The sequence below is a fragment of the Ranitomeya imitator genome, chromosome 2, assembly GCF_032444005.1.
Source record: "Ranitomeya imitator isolate aRanImi1 chromosome 2, aRanImi1.pri, whole genome shotgun sequence".
Taxonomy (NCBI): domain Eukaryota; kingdom Metazoa; phylum Chordata; class Amphibia; order Anura; family Dendrobatidae; genus Ranitomeya; species Ranitomeya imitator.
In genome coordinates this window covers 68214189-68234156 of record NC_091283.1, presented here as the reverse complement: position 1 = coordinate 68234156, position 19968 = coordinate 68214189, and the positions used below count along the sequence as shown (strand labels likewise).

The following is a 19968-nucleotide window of genomic DNA, read 5'->3' as shown; positions in this document are numbered from 1 at the left end:
GAGATGTATGTACTAACAGGATAAACTGACGATCCTTGATAAAAAAAAAATCTTTTTGATTATTGCATATACAATCAATCTGTTATTTTTTAGGCAAAACCTCTAAAAGGTAGAATTATACATATACTATTAGTGACTCTGGTGAGCGTGCTGGGTATTTGGCATTTGCATAGTTCCAGAAGAGCATCTTTAGATTATAGATCTGTACTAAGAAATTCTTAATGTTCAACTAAAATTACACCATCATAACCATAGCTCCCAACTTTAAAAGACAGGAAAGAGGGACACATACTACTTAGTGCTCAATGGCAATTTCTAATTTATACTAAGCTACTTCCCTTACCTTGGCCAGTCCATTATATGCACCCACATAGAATTATTTCTCCTATTAAATCCCACTAGTGTTTCCCCACTGTACAGAACCACTTTCATGACCTCCTTCACAACACAGTATACCCAGCACACAGTATGTTGTCCCGACAGTCCACCTTACACACAGTATGATGTCCCTCACAAGTTCCCCTACACTGTGATACCCCAGAGTTCCTCCACACATTGTATGTTGCCCTCACAGTCCCCCACACTTACAGTATGATGTCTCTCGCAGCTTTTCTACACAGTATGATACCCCCAGAATCCCTCCACACCCAGTATAATGCCCCTACAGTCCACCTTACACACAGTATGATGTCCCTCACAAGTTCCCCTACACTGTGATACCCCAGAGTTCCTCCACACATTGTATGTTGCCCTCACAGTCCCCCACACATACAGTATGATGTCTCTCACAGCTTTTCTACACAGTATGATACCCCCAGAATCCCTCCACACCCAGTATAATGCCCCTACAGTCCCCTTACACACAGTATGATGTCCCACACAGTTCACCTACACACTGTGATACTCCAGAGTCTCTCCACACATAGTATGATGCCACCACAGTCACTCTTACACACAGTATGATGTCCCTCACAGTTGCACCACACTGTATGATACCCCCAGAGTCCCTCCACAAATAGTATGATGTCCCCTCAGTATCTTCTCTTGCACAATATTATGCCCCCACATTCCCTACACACAGTATGATGCTCCCACAGTTCTCCCTCACACAAACAGTATGATGTCGCTCACAGGTTTCCCACACAGTATTATACCCCCAGAATCCCTCCACACCCAGTATAATGCCCCTACAGTCCCCCTTACACACAGTATGATGTCTCTCACAGTTCCCCTATACACTGTGATACCCCAGAGTCTCTCCACACATAGTATGATGCCCCCACAGTCACTCTTACACAGAGTATGATGTCCCTCACAGTTGCACCACACTGTATGATACCCCCAGAGTCCCTCCACAAACAGTATTATGTCCCCTCAGTATCTTCTCTTGCACAATATTATGCCCCCACATTCCCTACACACAGTATGATGCTCTCACAGTTCTCCCTCACACAAACAGTATGATGTTGCTCACAGGTTGCCCACACAGTATTATACCCCCAGAGTCCCTCCTCACCCAGTATGATGCCCCATCAGTACATTTCCTTACTTGATATTATAACCCCACAGTCTCGCACACAGTATGCTGTTCCCAAGGCCATCCATACAAAGCATGTTGTGCCCAAATCTTTCTGACACACAGTATGATGACTCACAGCTCCCCTCACATGGAATGATGCCCCATAGTTCCCCCACATTGTATGATATATACCACAGTGCGAACGCTAATTGCATAATACCCCTAAAGCCCCCCTCACACACAATTCAATGTCCCACACAGTTTGCACACAAATTATGATGCCCCATAGTACATTCTTCCACATACAGCATGGCGTCCTCACAGTACATTCCCCCACCGACAGTATGATACCTCCTGCAGTTCCACCACACTATACGATGGCCCCTACAGTCCCTCTCACGCAGTGTGATAACATCACGCAAGCATCAAACTTGCCTGTCACATTCCTGCTCGTGCGTTACTAATCTAATCTCTGCTGCTAGTCTAGGAAGTGTCTGAAAACCCACCGAGACCTCCCAGTTATGTGTCATTCTCATCTCATGTGATCGGATGGTCTTAGCAGGACCATCATACTCTACCTGGATAGATTGGTGAATGAAGACTCCTTGCTCCACCATTATATTCACCTGTATCTGTGTTCTGAGGACACAGATGCAGTTGAAATCTGGACACACACCTGACCTCCTAGGATAGCAGAACAGCTATCAAACTAGGACTTTCCTGCCCGATTCAAGGCAGTTGTGAGGTATGGCAACTCACTTCACAGATATAGTAGTAATCTGCAGATATATAGTGTTTAAATCCAGTCTGCCAGGCTTACTGGAGAAACAACCGCAGGGAGAATATGAAGTTATTTTCTTCCTGCAGCCAGTTTCTTCCAGTCAGTGGGGCAGTGCAGGAAGCGGTTAGTCACCGCTCGTTAATTACTGAAATCATTCCCTGGTACATTGCATGACAGCCTGCTCTGCAGTGTGTGCAGCGTTTGTGTGGAGGGCAACTGTCAGTCAACGTGCTGGGGCGTGATTATAGTGGTTAATGAGTGGTGACTGCATAGGGAATGTAACTTCATTCTTTACCTGTAGCCTCAGCTCTGTAAAGAAGGCAAGCAAGATGAAAAACGCTATTTATCTGCAGATTATCTCAATAGTATTGGGACACCTCCACGGGTGATTTTATGAAATCCCATTCTACAAAGACATTAAAGCAAACCTGTCACAAGGTTTTCTCAATATAAATAACAACATACAGTGGGGCAAAAAAGTATTTAGTCAGTCAGCAATAGTGCAAGTTCCACCACTTATAAAGATGAGAGGCGTCTGTAATTTACATCATAGGTAGACCTCAACTATGGGAGACAAACTGAGAAAAAAAAATCCAGAAAATCACATTGTCTGTTTTTTTAACATTTTATTTGCATATTATGGTGGAAAATAAGTATTTGGTCAGAAACAAACAATCAAGATTTCTGGCTCTCACAGACCTGTAACTTCTTCTTTAAGAGTCTCCTCTTTCCTCCACTCATTACCTGTAGTAATGGCACCTGTTTAAACTTGTTATCAGTATAAAAAGACACCTGTGCACACCCTCAAACAGTCTGACTCCAAACTCCACTATGGTGAAGACCAAAGAGCTGGCAAAGGACACCAGAAACAAAATTGTAGCCCTGCACCAGGCTGGGAAGACTGAATCTGCAATAGCCAACCAGCTTGGAGTGAAGAAATCAACAGTGGGAGCAATAATTAGAAAATGGAAGACATACAAGACCACTGATAATCTCCCTCGATCTGGGGCTCCACGCAAAATCCCACCCCGTGGGGTCAGAATGATCACAAGAACAGTGAGCAAAAATCCCAGAACCACGCGGGGGGACCTAGTGAATGAACTGCAGAGAGCTGGGACCAATGTAACAAGGCCTACCATAAGTAACACACTACGCCACCATGGACTCAGATCCTGCAGTGCCAGACGTGTCCCACTGCTTAAGCCAGTACATGTCCGGGCCCGTCTGAAGTTTGCTAGAGAGCATTTGGATGATCCAGAGGAGTTTTGGGAGAATGTCCTATGGTCTGATGAAACCAAACTGGAACTGTTTGGTAGAAACACAACTTGTCGTGTTTGGAGGAAAAAGAATACTGAGTTGCATCCATCAAACACCATACCTACTGTAAAGCATGGTGGTGGAAACATCATGCTTTGGGGCTGTTTCTCTGCAAAGGGGCCAGGACGACTGTTCCGGGTACATGAAAGAATGAATGGGGCCATGTATCGTGAGATTTTGAGTGCAAACCTCCTTCCATCAGCAAGGGCATTGAAGATGAGACGTGGCTGGGTCTTTCAACATGACAATGATCCAAAGCACACCGCCAGGGCAACGAAGGAGTGGCTTCGTAAGAAGCATTTCAAGGTCCTGGAGTGGCCTAGCCAGTCTCCAGATCTCAACCCTATAGAAAACCTTTGGAGGGAGTTGAAAGTCCGTGTTGCCAAGCGAAAAGCCAAAAACATCACTGCTCTAGAGGAGATCTGCATGGAGGAATGGGCCAACATACCAACAACAGTGTGTGGCAACCTTGTGAAGACTTACAGAAAACGTTTGACCTCTGTCATTGCCAACAAAGGATATATTACAAAGTATTGAGATGAAATTTTGTTTCTGACCAAATACTTATTTACTACCATAATATGCAAATAAAATGTTAAAAAAACAGACAATGTGATTTTCTGGATTTTTTTTTCTCAGTTTGTCTCCCATAGTTGAGGTCTACCTATGATGTAAATTACAGACGCCTCTCATCTTTTTAAGTGGTGGAACTTGCACTATTGCTGACTGACTAAATACTTTTTTGCCCCACTGTATATATATATATATATATATATATATATATATACACATATATATATATATATATGTGTGTGTGTGTCCCCACCCCCATTTGCACATCCAAGCGTACTTCTCTCTGCGCTGCTGAATGCAGAGCAAAGTCCTATAATGGGTAGTGATGAGCGAGTGTACTCGTTGCTCGGGTTTTCCCGAACACGCTCGTGTCGTCTCCGAGTATTTGTTAGTGTTCGGAGATTTAGTTTTCATCGCCGCAGCTGAATGATTTACAGCTACTAGCCAGCTTGAATGCATGTGGGGATTCCCTAGCAACCAGGCAACCCCCACATGTACTTAGGCTGGCTAGTAGCTGTAAATCATTCAGCTGCGGCGATGAAAACTAATTCTACGAACACTAACAAATACTCGGTGATCACCAGAGCGTGCTCGGGAAAACCCGAGCAACGAGTATATTCCCTCATCACTAGTAATGGGCATACACCGGGAGAGAACAAAAAGCACCAATGACCCATAGGTAAAGCAAGTGTATGCACATTACAGTCATGACAGAGAAGTATGCCTGCGCAGAAGCAAGATTGGGGGCGCTGAGTGGATGATGTAGGTTGACTCATCCACATCGGCTACGTTCACATTAGCGTTGCGCCGTTGTTGCGTCGGCGACGCAGCGGCGACGCGCCCCTATGTTTAACATAGGGGACGCGTGCGTTTTTTGGGTGGCGTTTTTCGCCACGTGCGTCGTTTCCGACGCTAGCGTCGGACGCAAGAAAAAGCAACAAGTTGCATTTTCTGTGCGTCCGATTTTCGTCAAAAATGACGCGTCGCAAAACGCGCGCGTTTTTCCATGCGTCGCGCGTTGCGTCGCCGACGCAGGGCGGCGCAACGCTAGTGTGAACGTAGCCTTAGTGACAGGTTTCCTTTAATATTAATATGGAGTTCCCCCTTTTAACTAACACAACTTCCACTCTTCCGGGAAGGCTTTCTGCAGTCTTTGGAGAGAGTCTGGAAATGCTTGCCCATTCATCCAGAAGAGCATTTCTGAGGCGAGACACTGATGTTGGAGAAGAGACTGGAATCACAATTTCCCTTCCAGTTTATCTCAAGGGTGTTGGATGAGGTTGAAGTCAGGGCTCTGTGCGGCGGTAATGTTCCACACCAAACTCCCCCAACAATGTCTTGATGGACCTTGCTTTGTGAAATGGGCATAGTTATGCAGCATGAAGCTCCCAGTGCACAGTTTTTGTGCTGATGTTAATGCCATAGGATAATAAGTTATGTATTTATGGGTTCAGATCGTTGGTGACTTTTTTGCCCTCTGCTCCTCAGCACTCGGTAACCTCCTTTGTAGCTTTACGTGGTCTCCACTTCATGGCTGAGTTGTTGCGGTTCCATCCACTTCTCAGTAATATCACTCACAGGTGATGGGGGAACATTTAGGAGACCGATGACGTCCCATTGTGGAAGCACACTGGTATCAGTGAACTAGTTAGAACAATCTTTATTTCACAAATATTATCAAAGTCAGACTGCAGGGCGCAGGGCTGTATTTTATGCATTGGGGGCCATGAAATTCAATGATAAGTTGAGTTTTACCCCAATACTTTTCTCCAGATAGGGCATATATAATGTAGGTATATTATCTACTAACAATTCAAATGACCTTAATGCCTTTCAAATTCCATGGTCCATTTACAAGGAATTTTTGCTTTCTGTTCTGTGTGTAAGATGTATGTTAATAGTTAACTTCTCGTATATTAAATGCTTCCATAAAAAAGGACCTGGAATACTTGCATTTCCCATGAAATAACAACTTTTAAGCATCTCTACTCATGCCTTTGTATTAGGCTTTTCCTCAGTTACTGTTTTGGTATTGATTAGTGATGAGCACGTATACTCGTTGCTCGGGTGGTCTCCGAGTATTTGTGACTGCTCGGAGATTTAGTTTTTTTTCACTGCAGCTGCATAATTTAAAGCTGTTAGACAGCTTGAATACATGTGGGGATTCCCTAGCAACCAGGCAACACCCACATTTATTAAGGCTGGCTAGCAGCTGTAAATCATGCAGCTGTGTCAACAACAACTAAATCTCCGAGCAGTCACAAATACTCGGAGACCACCCGATCGTGCTCGGGAAAACCTGAGCAACGAGTATACTCGTTCATCACTAGTATTTATCATATTTCCTTTCTCCTTAGATAACATAATGAATGTGGCAAATGGAACACAACCCTTGGACTTATGTCTTAGTTGGCAAAGGGAATCTCCAGACTTTTTTATTGTTATTTAAGAAGATAATGATGGCATTTTAATTACTTGTTTTAACATATGTTCCCCATGAAAAAGAACTTGCCATATTGTCCAAACCATGGGCAGCATGAATCAAAGCTTAGTTCCATAATTGTAGCCAGGTATAATTATCCCCGAAACGCTACGAAATTTCAGAGAAAATATGACTGGGAGATTTGTCTGAGATCCGCTCTAGATGCTTGACAGGTCTCTTACTTTGATAGATCAGATATCAATAAAAGCACAGCACTTGAGGTTCACAAGTAGGACCTTGTACGGAAGTGTGGTGGATATGAAACTTGGCACTCAAATACAATGAAAAAAAGGAATTTTTTTAACTTAAAGTTAGTAGCGCTGTGGGCCCCACAGATATCCCACAGCACTACTAACTTTAGGTTAAGCAGTTTCTTCTGGGCAATCTGTGAAATGAAATAAAAAAAATAAAAAATTCATCATATTTGAGTCCCACGTTTCATATCCTCATCTCGCTATTGGAGAGATCTGTCAATCACGTGGTTCAGATCAGGTTGTAGGTGGCCGGGGTGAAGTCGGACTATTCTTGTCTCTGCCTATGGTTCTAGGCAAGATCTTCTAACTTTATTTTCTCTGAAATGACAGAGCTATGCTCAAGTCTGTGCTTGGCTTTCCCACGTGTACATTGTCTCTGCTGTGGCCATGTAATATGCTGACAGTGTGTGACATGGCCACAGTGCAATTTATGATTGTAATGAACATTGCACAGTAGTAAGGTAGGGAGCCATGAAGACACTGAACTTCCTAGGTCAATGGGTGCTGTACTGAGAGAGGACTTCTATTGATAGGATGAAAACCTGTTATTTGGCACCAACAACTTTAGAAATATTACCAACAACATCAAACATGTCAGATTAGATTTTCACAAAACATTTTTGTGTCTAGAAAAGTGTTACTTCTTGTGGCTCAATCAGTTTTGTATTGACTAGACTGTTGTGCAGTATGTAAGGGATTTCACACTTTTCACCGCTAAGCCAATAAAGAGGAGAAGACTCATTACTACAAGGTCACAGTTTTCAGAATGGGCACTAGTAGTAAGATGAACATAAAGGTGAAGACAGTACAGGAATATGGCCACATGACCAGATAGAAATGTGATGTTCATACAAAGCTGAATCAGAACCAGAAGGTCAGGACCAGAATGACCTAGATCAGTATAAGGAGGTCAGATCTGAGCATAGTCAAATGGTGTCCTTATCAACAGGCCGGTCAATAAGGAACCAGAGAATCTAAAGAGCGAGACATGAGCAGAATATATACAAAAAAAACAAATAACCAGGAACAGGACCAGATCGAACTGGAACAGAAATTGAGCTGTGCAGGAGGACAATCGGGCAAAGACTTCGAGGCCCTTGTCTCTATTATTAGGCCTCAGGATTGAATGACAATCGGTAGACGTGATGACATATTGCCATCAACATAATCAGCATCTGTGATTTACCTAGTACAAATTAGTGAGAGGGCCTGGCAAATTTACTATAATTTATTTCAGAAATTGGCATAAATTATAGTGCATATCTGTCAACCTATTAAATATCTGCACCAACATATAGAAAAAAAAATCTTGAGAACCAATAGGCAAGGCCAAAGATTACATTTTCCTAAAGAACATGTGGCATCACTGTAAATGATACACCACATAGGAATAAAGAAAAATGACAAAGGGGCCCTGATAAAATAAATTAATGATATAAAGTTTATTAACAATAAATTACCATACTATAATTAGTTGTACAAAAATAGATAGGGAGGGGTCAGGCTAAAATACATATTTAGGGAAAGAGAGTGCAGATCTGATCTGAACAGATTTTCTTGGGCACATATGGCCAGAGAGTTGCTTCATTTATTTTTGTGATGATAGATCTATAGTAACTTCTCTATTACTACAGTAAATATCTATTGCATAGAGCTTGTCTACCCTGATTTAGAGCATCTGCTTCCAGTGACCCTTGGAAACACACTTACTGCATACCATGACTGATTTTTATGACTTTTGGTTAATGATATTGGACGTTGTGTGTGGACAATTGTGTTGACAATTTTGGTAAACATTTTTGCCCTTTTTGGCAATGTCAATTATGCATAGACTGATATCAATATCTACATTTCTCATCTACAAGTTATGAAAGAAAAGTTGTGTTCATGATACTCTCTATTATGTGTTTAATTTTGATATTACTTGCTCAGGACTCTCATGCGAACTCAAACGATGAAAACCCAGAGCGTGGAAATTGGACCCGGAAATCAGACTACTTGCTGTCTATGATTGGCTATGCTGTAGGTTTGGGAAATGTCTGGAGATTTCCCTATCTTGCATACAAGAATGGAGGAGGTAAAGACAATGAACCAAACAGTTGTCATAGGAAAAACTGAAACAATATATTTAATTAAGGCTAAGGTGAAATTGGCCATACATGTTAGATGGCTGTCGGCCAAATGAAGCTTTGGCTGATCGGTGGCCTACAGCCATCATAGCCAACTCTCCCATGTCGGCTGGCACCTTTCTCCTGGAGAGAAATGTGATCAGTTGTCTGAAATCGGAAATGCACGATTGACATCTCTCCTAGCCATCAGTCGGCCGGCGCTACCATACACAATAGTCCATCAGCTGAACCCAATGATATAGTTGGATTCAGCTAACATTGCTCTAATGTACGCTAGCGTCCCATAAGCAAAGCGTCACAGAAGATAAGCGTCGTGATACCGCAGTTATTCCATGGCACAGAACTAACATCCATCTTCTCTCTTCTCTCTTCACACAGGTATTAACTCCCTCTGCTTGCTGTCTCCTGCTTTGCAATCAAATGGTGCAACTTCCTACCTCTGATAGCTGTCCCATCTGCTGCAATAGACTCTAATGGTACAGTTAGGTCCATATATATTTGGACAGAGGCAATATTATTCTAATTTTGGTGATAGACATTACCACAATGAATTTTAAAGAAAACTATTCAGATGCAGTTGAAGTTCAGACTTTCAGCTTTCATTTGAGGGTATCCACATTTAAATTGGATGAAGGGTTTAGGAGTTTCAGCTCCTTAACATGAGCAACCCTGTTTTTAAAGGGACCAAAAGTAATTGGACAGATTTAGTAATTTTAAATAAAATGTTAATTTTTGGTACTTGGTTGAAAACCCTTTGTTGGCAATGACTGCCTGAAGTCTTGAACTCATGGACATCACCAAACGCTGTGTTTCCTCCTTTTTGATGCTCTGCCAGGCCTACACTGCGGTGGTTTTCAGTTGCTGTTTGTTTGCGGGCCTTTCTGTCTGAAGGTTAGTCTTTAACAAGTGAAATACATGCTCAATTGGGTTGAGATCAGGTGACTGACTTGGCCATTCAAGAATATTCCACTTCTTTGCTTTAATAAACCCCTGGGTTGCTTTGGCTTTATGTTTTGGGTCATTGTCATCTGTAGTATGAAACGATGACCAATCAGTTTGGCTGCATTTGGCTGGATCTGAGCACACAGTATGTCTCTGAATACCTCAGAATTCATTCGGCTGCTTCTGTCCTGTGTCATATCATCAATAAACACTAGTGACCCAGTGCCACTGGCAGCCATGCATGCCCAAGCCATCACACTGCCTCCACCATGTTTTACAGATGATGTGGTATGCTTTGGATCATGAGCTGTACCATGTCTTCGCCATACTTTTTCCTTTCCATCATTCTGGTAGAGGTTGATCTTGGTTTCATCTGTCCAAAGAATGTTCTTCCAGAACTGTGCTGGCTTTTTTAGATGTTTTTTAGCAAAGTCCAGTCTAGCGTTTTTACTCTTGATGCTTATGAGTGGCTTGCACCGTGCACTGAACTGTATTTACTTTCATGCAGTCTGCTCTTTATGGTAGATTTGGATATTGATACGCCGACCTCCTGGAGAGTGTTGGTCACTTGGTTGGCTGTTGTGAAGGGATTTCTCTTCACCATGGAGTTTATTCTGCGATCATCCACCACTGTTGTCTTCCGTGGGCGCCCAGGTCTTTTTGCATCGATAAGTTCACCAGTGCTTTCTTTCTTTCTCAGGATGTACAAAAATTTAGATTTTGCCACTCCTAATATTGTAGCAATTTCTTGGATGGGTTTTTTCAGTTTTTCGCAGCTTAAGAATGGCTTGTTTCACCTGCATGGAGAGCTCCTTTGACCGCATGTTTATTTCACAGCAAAACCTTCCAAATGCAAGCACCACACCTCAAATCAACTCCAGGCCTTTTATTTGCTTAATTTAGAATGACATAACGAAGGGATTGCCCACACCTGTCCATGAAATAGCCTTGGAGTCAATTGTCCAATTACTTTTGGTCCCTTTAAAAACAGGGTGGCACATGTTAAGGAGCTGAAACTCCTAAACCCTTCATCCAATTTTAATGTGGATGCCCTCAAATGAAAGCTGAAAGTCGGAACTTCAACTGCATCTGAATTGTTTTGTTTAAAATTCATTGTGGTAATGTCTATAACCAAAATTAGAAAAATGTTGTCTCTGTCCAAATATATATGAACCTAACTGTATTAACTCCCTCCTCTGCTTGCTGTCTGTCATCTGCTGCTTTACCATCTAGAAACATAATTTAATGTGTTTGCTAATTCATTTGTATAATTCATTTGTTGCATTGCACTTAAAACTTACTGTCCACTTACTATCCATGACCGGGATCAGTGTAGATCTTATCTGGTGGAAGGTGTGAAAGTAGATTTTACCAGGCTGAGTGTCTTTGATCATCTTTAAAAAAAAAAAAAAAGCCCCTGGTGTGCAAGCCAGCTGCCAAATTATCCTCAACCAGTTCCCACAATCCATCTCTTCTGGGCTATAAATTTAGAAACTTCCTTAGGGGTGCACGCAAGTGGGGGTGCATGCTAGCGTCCCATAAGCAAAGCGTCACAGAAGATAAGCGTCGTGATACCGCAGTTATTCCATGGCAGTTAGTCAGGGCAGGAGTCAGGTAACCCACACTCTGCTCTCCCGTCTATCCATGTGCATTATTCCTATCCTCCTATGATCCCTTGCAGTCCACATTCACCACCCAATACCCCCTCAATCACGACTCCTTTACATCAGCTCCTCTCTCCTTCCCTCTTCCATGTACAGCTCCCATGCACTTCTCACCTTCCTGAAAAACCTCAGTCCATCTTACCCAAACAGACTGCATAAAAAAACTTCATACAATCCCAAAAGCTACTTGCTTTTTATCTTCCTACTCCTGCTAATATCAGGAGACATCTCCCCAAACCCCGGTCCACCATCCACCAACCTCAACCCCTACCCTACCTCACATCGAAACCTTAATAATCTTACTAATATTAATTGCACTCCTTCATCTCCTTCTTTTAATTGTGCCCTTTGGGATCCACGGTCTGTATGTAACAAGCTTCCTTTCCTTCACAATTACTTTCTGAAAAACTCTCTGAATCTGCTGGCCCTCACAGAAACCTGGATTCAGGATTCTGACACTGTCTCTCCTGCTGCCATTACCCATGGTGGCTTACAATTCTCCCATTCCCCGAGACCAACAAACAGACCTGGTGGTGGAGTTGGCATACTCCTGTCCCCATAATGCACTTTCCAGGTCATCCCCTCAGATCCATCACTCTCATTCCCTTCTTTTGAGGTCCACACAATCAGGCTCTTTCGTCCCCTCTCCCTCAGAGTAGCGGTCATATACTGGCCCCCAGGCTCACCCACCCGCTTCCTGGACCATTTCTCTGCCTGGCTGCCGCACTTCATGTCCTCAGAACTACCAACCCTTATCCTGGGAGACTTCAACATCCCCATTAACAGCCCCACTTCCACATCTGCATCCCAGCTTCTGTCACTAACCACTTCTCTCGGCCTCTCACAGCTCTCAACCTCTGAAACACACAAAGACGGTAACACCCTGGACCTGGTTTTTGCCCGGCTCTACTCAATCTCCTACCTAGATAACTCACCGCTTCCCCTCTCTGACCACAACATTCTCTCCTTCACACTCACATATCCTCGCTCACCCCAGCACCCTCCTACGCACCATTTAGTCAGAAATCTACAAGCCATTAACCCTCTTACACTTTCAGACTCCCTACGCTCATCATTGTCCCCAATCTCTTCCTTTTCCTGTCCTGACCTGGCTGTACATCACTTCAATGACACTCTTAGAAGCACCCTTGACCAAGTAGCTCCCCTCACCCTCAGAACCTCCAAACACAGAATAAAACAGCCCTGGCTCACATAGCAAACCCGATTTCTCCAGCGATGCTCTAGGTGTGATGAACGCTTATGGAGGAAAACACGCACACCAGAAGACTTCATACACTTCAAATTTATGTTAAGGACCTATAACTTTGCCCTTCACTTCGCTAAACAGACCTACTTTACCACCCTGATCTCCTCACTATCCAACAACCCCAAGAAACTTTTTGACACCTTTCACTCCCTCCTCAGGCCAAAAGCACAAGCCCCTATCACAGACATTTGTGCTGGTGACCTGGCCTCCCACTTTATAGAGAAAATAGACAATATCCGTCAGGAAATCCGCTCCCAACAACTAAGTTCAGTGACTCCCATCCCTCCCCTCATTGCCCCTGGCTCACTCTCCACATTCGATCCCATCACAGAAGAAGAAGTCTCCAAACTCCTCTCCTCTTCTCGTCCGACTACATGCACTACCGACCCCATTCCCTCACATCTCCTCCAGTCTCTATCTCCAGTTGTCACAAGTCACCTAACTACAATCTTTAATCTCTCCCTCTCCTCTGGCATTTTCCCCTCCTCCTTCAAACACTCTATCATTACTCCATTACTAAAGAAACCCACCCTCGACCCATCCTGCACAAACAACTACAGACCGGTCTCCAATCTCCCCTTCATCTCTAAACTCTTGGAGCACCTGATATACTCCCGCCTTACCCGTTACCTCTCCACTCACTCCCTCCTAGACCCTTCACAGTCCGGTTTCCGCCCCCTACATTCGACAGAAACTGCACTCATCAAAGTGACCAATGACCTTCTGACAGCAAAACGTAATGGTGACCACTCTCTGCTCATTCTTCTCGACCTTTCTGCAGCTTTTGACACTGTTGACCACCCTCTCCTTCTCTCTAGGCTCCAGTCACTAGGCATTAAGGACACAGCTCTCTCCTGGTTCTCCTCCTACCTTTCTGACCGCTCCTTCAGTGTTCTGTTCTCTGGCTCCACTTCATCTCCTCTTCCTCTCACTGTTGGGGTACCTCAGGGCTCAGTCCTTGGCCCCCTTCTGTTCTCTCTCTACACGGCCCCAATTGGACAGACCATCAGCAGATTTGGCTTTCAGTACCATCTTTATGCCGACGACACACAACTATATACGTCATCCCCTGACCTTACCCCCGCTGTACTACAGAACGCCACTGACTGTCTGTCCGCAGTCTCCAACATCATGTCCGCTCTCTATCTGAAACTCAACCTCTCCAAAACTGAACTTCTTCTGCTCCCACCATCTACTAACCTCCCTAAATCTGACATTTCCCTCTCCGTGGGTGGCACCATAATAACACCCCGGCAGCAGGCGCGCTATCTGGGTGTTATGTTTGACTCCGATCTCTCCTTCACATCCCATATACAATCTCTTGCCCGCTCGTGCCGCTTACACCTAAAGAGCATCTCTAGAATCCGCCCTTTTCTCACCATGGAGACAGCTAAAACCCTCACTGTCGCCCTGATCCACTCCCGCCTGGATTACTGTAACGCTCTATTAATTGGCCTCCCCCTCACTCGACTTTCCCCTCTCCAGTCCATCCTTAATGCAGCAGCCAGGGTCGTCCATCTGGCTAATCATTACTCGGACGCGTCCGCTCTTCGCCAGTCGTTACACTGGCTGCCCATTCATTATAGTATACAATTCAAAGTACTTGTTCTCACCCACAAAGCTCTCCACAGTGCGGCACCCCCTTACATCTCCTCCCTCATTTCTGTCTATCAGCCTAACAGACCACTGCGCTCTGCAAATGACTTTCGATTAACCTCTGCACTAATCCGTACCTCCCACTCCCGACTCCAAGACTTCTCCCGTGCTGCGCCAATCCTCTGGAATGCTCTACCCCAAGATATTAGGATCATCCATAATTTGCATAGTTTTAGGCGCTCGCTCAAAACATATTTGTTCAGAGCGGCCTATCACGTTCACTAATCAAAGTTATGTTATGTTTGTGTGTGTGTAGCCCATTCACTATCTCCATCTATCCCCCACCCCCTGAAGATGGCTGGACCATGATTGTAAATACATCATTGTAAATACACACCTGTACTTTGCATCTCCCCCACCTCATTGTAGATTGTAAGCTCTCACGAGCAGGGTCGTCTTATTTTGCTTTAATTATTGTATTGTTAACGTTGTTACTTATGACTTTTGTGTTTGAAACTGTTAAACTGTAAAGTGCTGCGGAATATGTTGGCGCTATATAAATAAAGATTATTATTATTATTATTATTAATAATGTTCACGAGGGGCCTTAAGTCCTTAATTATTTATCATTAACAAAAGGACCAAATGTTTGTACTAAGGGTGTCCACAACCTAGACAAATCAATCCCAGATATGTCAAAGATAATTCAATTACAGATATGTTTTAATATGTCAATCCCAAATGTCCTCAAGTCAATCCCAGATATGTCCTAAATAAGTCAGACCCAGAGATATGTCCTAGATCAGCAAATCCCAGATTAGTCCTAGATCACTTAATCCCAGATACGTTCTGGATAAATCAATCCAATTTTTTTCTTACTTTTTTCTTACACAAATCAGAAATACAGCACAGAATCAGTCTTATGCGTCATTTAAAATTTTCCCACCATTTTGAGCACAAAAGAAATGAAATTGTTAAAGTGCAATTTGCTAAGAAAAACACACCTAACCAGAACCTACAATGATAGAGCCAAAATTAGCTGAACCATTAACATCTCACTTTATGTTGATTTTTCAATATGTTCTGAATATGTAAGTGAATTATTTCATTGTTGCTTGAGGAACCATTTAGGGAGCTGATCTAATGTAAACATGACATCTATCTTAACTGCTCAGACAACCCCTTCTTAAACCATGTTTTCCCTTGTGAGATAATAATACTTATATTCACCTCATTGTCGGCATTGGCTCTACCGGGGATCGTGTTACATTGTTGGCATTGGCTCTCCCAGGGATAGCATGACATAACAATGTCATGTGATCACTAGGAGAGCCATTGACAACACTGGACTGGCTCTGGCATTGTTGGTGAGTATAGGTATTCAGAAGGGGTTTTTCAAGTAGTGGCTAAACCCTTAAAAGCTTCCATACAAACCTGACACATCCCCGATAGTGGATGTCAGGGAAGATAAGCATGAAGCATGGTCAATTTCAGGCAACCAGTCCTTTTGTTTGCAGTGAGATAAACCGCTGGCAGTGGCTATCTCATAGAGAGCACAGAGGCTCTCGGTAGAGCGATCACTCCTGAATATGGAGGAGCCAGGAGACAACATCTATGGATAGTGTATAGGGGTCCTAGGCTGATGTACTCAATGTAGACTACCAGAACACCTATAGGGTCATAATCACATCCTCAATTGTAAATGAATGAAAACTGCATTGGCTTCACAAGGACCATGTGGACCTTTGGTAAGGATAGTTGTTGTGAATTCTGTGGTCAAGCTCCCTCCTGTGGTCATGAGTGGTACTTCGGCTGGTTCTGTCCATGGGCTTCCTCTGGTGGATGTGAGTGGGGCTGCGGCTTCTGAGTTTCCTTCCTCAGGTGACGAGGTTAAGTCGTTAGGTGCTGCTCTATTTAACTCCACCTAGTTCTTTGCTCATTGCCTCCAGTCAATGTTCCAGTATTGGTCTTGCTCTCTCCTGGATCGTTCTTGTGGCCTGTCTTCCCTGCATAAGCTAAGTTCTGCTTGTGTTTCTTTGTTTGCTATTTTTTCTGTCCAGCTTGCTATTTTTGGTTTGTCTTGCTTGCTGGAAGCTCTGGGACGCAGAGGAAGCACCTCCGTACCGTTAGTCGGTGCGGAGGGTCTTTTTGCGCTCTCTGCGTGGTTGTTTGTAGGTTTTTGTGTTGACCGCAAAGCTATCTTTCCTACCCTCGGTCTATTCAGTAAGTCGGGCCTCACTTTGCTAAAATCTATTTCATCTCTGTGTTTGTATTTTCATCTTTACTCACAGTCATTATATGTGGGGGGCTGCCTTTTCCTTTGGGGAATTTCTCTGAGGCAAGGTAGGCTTATTTTTCTATCTTCAGGGCTAGCTAGTTTCTTAGGCTGTGCCGAGGCACCTAGGTCTGGTCAGGAGCGCTCCACGGCTACCTCTAGTGTGGTGTGATAAGATTAGGGATTGCGGTCAGCAGAGTTCCCATGTCTCAGAGCTCGTCCTATGTTATTAGTAACTATCAGGTCATTTTCTGTGCTCTTAACCACCAGGTCCATTGTGGTTCTAAATCACCAGCTCATAACAGATAGTATGGGATAAATGTTGAAGATCATGTCGGTGGTCTTGATAATGTCCACTCTTGGTATGTACACTAGACTATGTACAGAATGATCAATATTGAAAGAGGTAGTATGTGGAGTATGTGTCATGTACTGCTTGATGTATTTAACCCTGACAGATGTCCTGAAGCACTGGTCGATAAGTGATGTCTTCTCTTGTTTGTTCACTGCCCAGTTAATAAATGACGTTCTTTACATGTTTACTTTAAACTTTCACAATAAGCATCGGACATTAGATATACTGCAATACACTGATAATAGCTACGGGACAGGTAGTGTAGATTTATTAGTCTGCGAATAATTAGCGCAACAGTCCGTAAATATTCAATACGGCCATTAATCCACTTTTAATATCCTGCTCATACCTCAAAGCCGGCAACAGACTTACAGAGTTATACCATGCATTCTTATGGCGGACAAAAGATTTCACCAATAGTTACAATGGTTGCCATTTAGGAAAATTTATACCAAGCTCACATTGTGTGCATTGGGATAACATTATTGGCTTCTGTATTATATTTACTTACCAACCACTTGGATCCCCGCAGAGCCAGGTGCCATCATTTTTTCAGAGACCTCTAATTTTCTTTTCCATTCATGGAGCAGGGTGAGGGCTTCTTTTTTGTGCATCGAAGTGATATTTTAGTGAGACCATTTTGAGGATCATATAATGATTTTTGGGCGGAGGAAATTTGGGCATTTTGATATCTTATTTTGCCATTTAACTTACAGCTTAGATAAATTTACACTTTGATAAATTTGAGGTTTTTGGACACAAAGATACCAAACATTTATTCATAGATAATTTATTTTTGATAGGGAGGATTAGCGGCGCATCCCACGCCTTGCTGCGATGTCCTGGGGGGAGACCCGGAAAGTCCTCCCAGGGACCCTTTTCAGACCCACTAGGTGTCTAACGGCCCTCACCACCCAGATTCTGTGCTCCCGGGACACTTCTGCCCGGACTGGCTTTACTATAAGGTTGTGCCTTAACAAGGGATCGGTCGTACACCCCCTACCACTGCCACTATTATGCATCTATGTCAAAGGACTTGAGTAACCCCATGAGTAAGACCCGGGAGGGTCGAAACGTCGGGTTTTGTCTATTTCAAATGAATATGAATGTGGCAACCACTTCTTTTTTGTTTTGTTTTCTTTAATAAAATTGGCATACACCTTTTGCATCTTACCAGTCTTGAGTGTGCGGTAATCTTTTTTGAATAACATGTAGGCCATACAGGTCATCATTTAAAAATCCTTTTAATTAGTTTAACATGATGTAAACATAATAAAAGTTTGATAATTCCTTTTTTTCCAATCTTTCTCGCTCCTCTCTCCTCGTTCATGGGATAGGCTTTGGATTGGTGGATGAGGCATAAGGTTAAAATTATTGTTTTTATTAGGTAAAATTTAAAATATTTTCACATTTCTATAGGTAATATCATAGAACAAAAACATTAGAAACATTAGTCAGCTTCATTGGGAGTAGGTTGAAAATATGATTTATGGTCCTTTTTATCAGCCAACCATATAGAAACCTTAGCAATACAATACGCCAATATGTGTGTTTATTGTTTTTATTGTCATACATTAGTCTTACAATATATTATATTCTGCAGGGGCTTTTCTCATACCCTACACAATCATGTTGGCCTTCACTGGCCTCCCGCTCTTCTTCTTGGAATGCTCCTTGGGACAGTTTTCCAGCTTGGGTCCTGTCTCAGTTTGGCGGATTGTACCAATCTTCCAAGGTATGTAAATATTTGGAGAATTACAGAACAATTGTACCTCGCTCTCTTTTTGGAGGTAGAACATGTATATCAGCGGGGGCTGTATGTAAACCAAAACCAAATTCCTATTGTAACAGCAGGTTGGGGTATATTATAAAACTTAATCTTTATTTCTCCTATAAAATTTATTTCTAAAGTGCAAAAACTGTGCAGAAAAGTGCTAGGGCGAAAAAAAGTGCAAATCAAATTATTCAGTACCGCCACAATACCATTAAAGTATAAGCATTACCACAGTACGTGTTCTTATTTGTGGTTATTTTGCCTTTATACTTCAATATTCTCAAACAATTTTCAAATATGATTGGTGGTCCCCATCTGCCAGGTGGGTCATCTCACTTTTTATACTATTGGACTCATAGCATTATGTCATGTCCTGTTGTTAGATGTATATATATATATATATATATGTCTTATCATGTGGAGGTGCCTATTATATGCAGATGCTGATTGGCACTCACTCCAATAGTTAAATCTCTTGTTTTATCTTAATCTTGCGAACTATTAAAACCCTACTGTTGTCTCCGGTCAAAAACGACCGACCTTGAACTTCAATATTCTTTAAAATATTCAAGATGCGGCTCTGAAACCCGTGGCCGACCGACCCATCCTCATTTAAGTCAATCAACCACAAGTTTCAGAACCACATCTTGAACACCCCAAAAAATACCAAAGTTCAAAATCTGTCTCCCCAGACCGAAGACAACAGCAGGGTTAAACAACAGCAAAACCAAATTGGGCCCAGAGGGGTATTTTTCAAACGTCCCTCATAATTATATGACCGTCATGATGTATATGCCGTTATTAAATAAGTTTGTAGGCACATCCACATGATAATACATATATACATCTGACAACAGGACATGACATAATGCTGAGTCCAATAGTATAAAAAGTGAGGTGACCCACCTGGTAGGTGGGGACCCCCAATCACATTTGAAAATTGTTTGAGAAAATTGGACCCTAAAATAAAAAGCAGAGTGGGTACTTACCCTGCCCAGGACCAGCACTGGCATCTGTCTCTGCTTAGAGTTTTTGCTGCA

The 19968-nt window shown here is 42.9% G+C and overlaps 1 protein-coding gene across 2 annotated transcripts in view; it reads left to right on the top strand.

The window, feature by feature from the left end:
* The window catches only part of LOC138661924 (sodium- and chloride-dependent neutral and basic amino acid transporter B(0+)-like), a 59352-nt gene that overhangs the window by 3233 nt on the left and 36151 nt on the right, over positions 1 to 19968 (top strand). For both annotated transcript variants that reach the window (XM_069746918.1, XM_069746919.1), the window contains exons 3-4: positions 8859 to 9003; positions 18758 to 18889. In XM_069746918.1, the coding sequence (XP_069603019.1) occupies positions 8859 to 9003; positions 18758 to 18889 (277 nt within the window). The remainder of the gene's footprint in view (positions 1 to 8858; positions 9004 to 18757; positions 18890 to 19968) is intronic.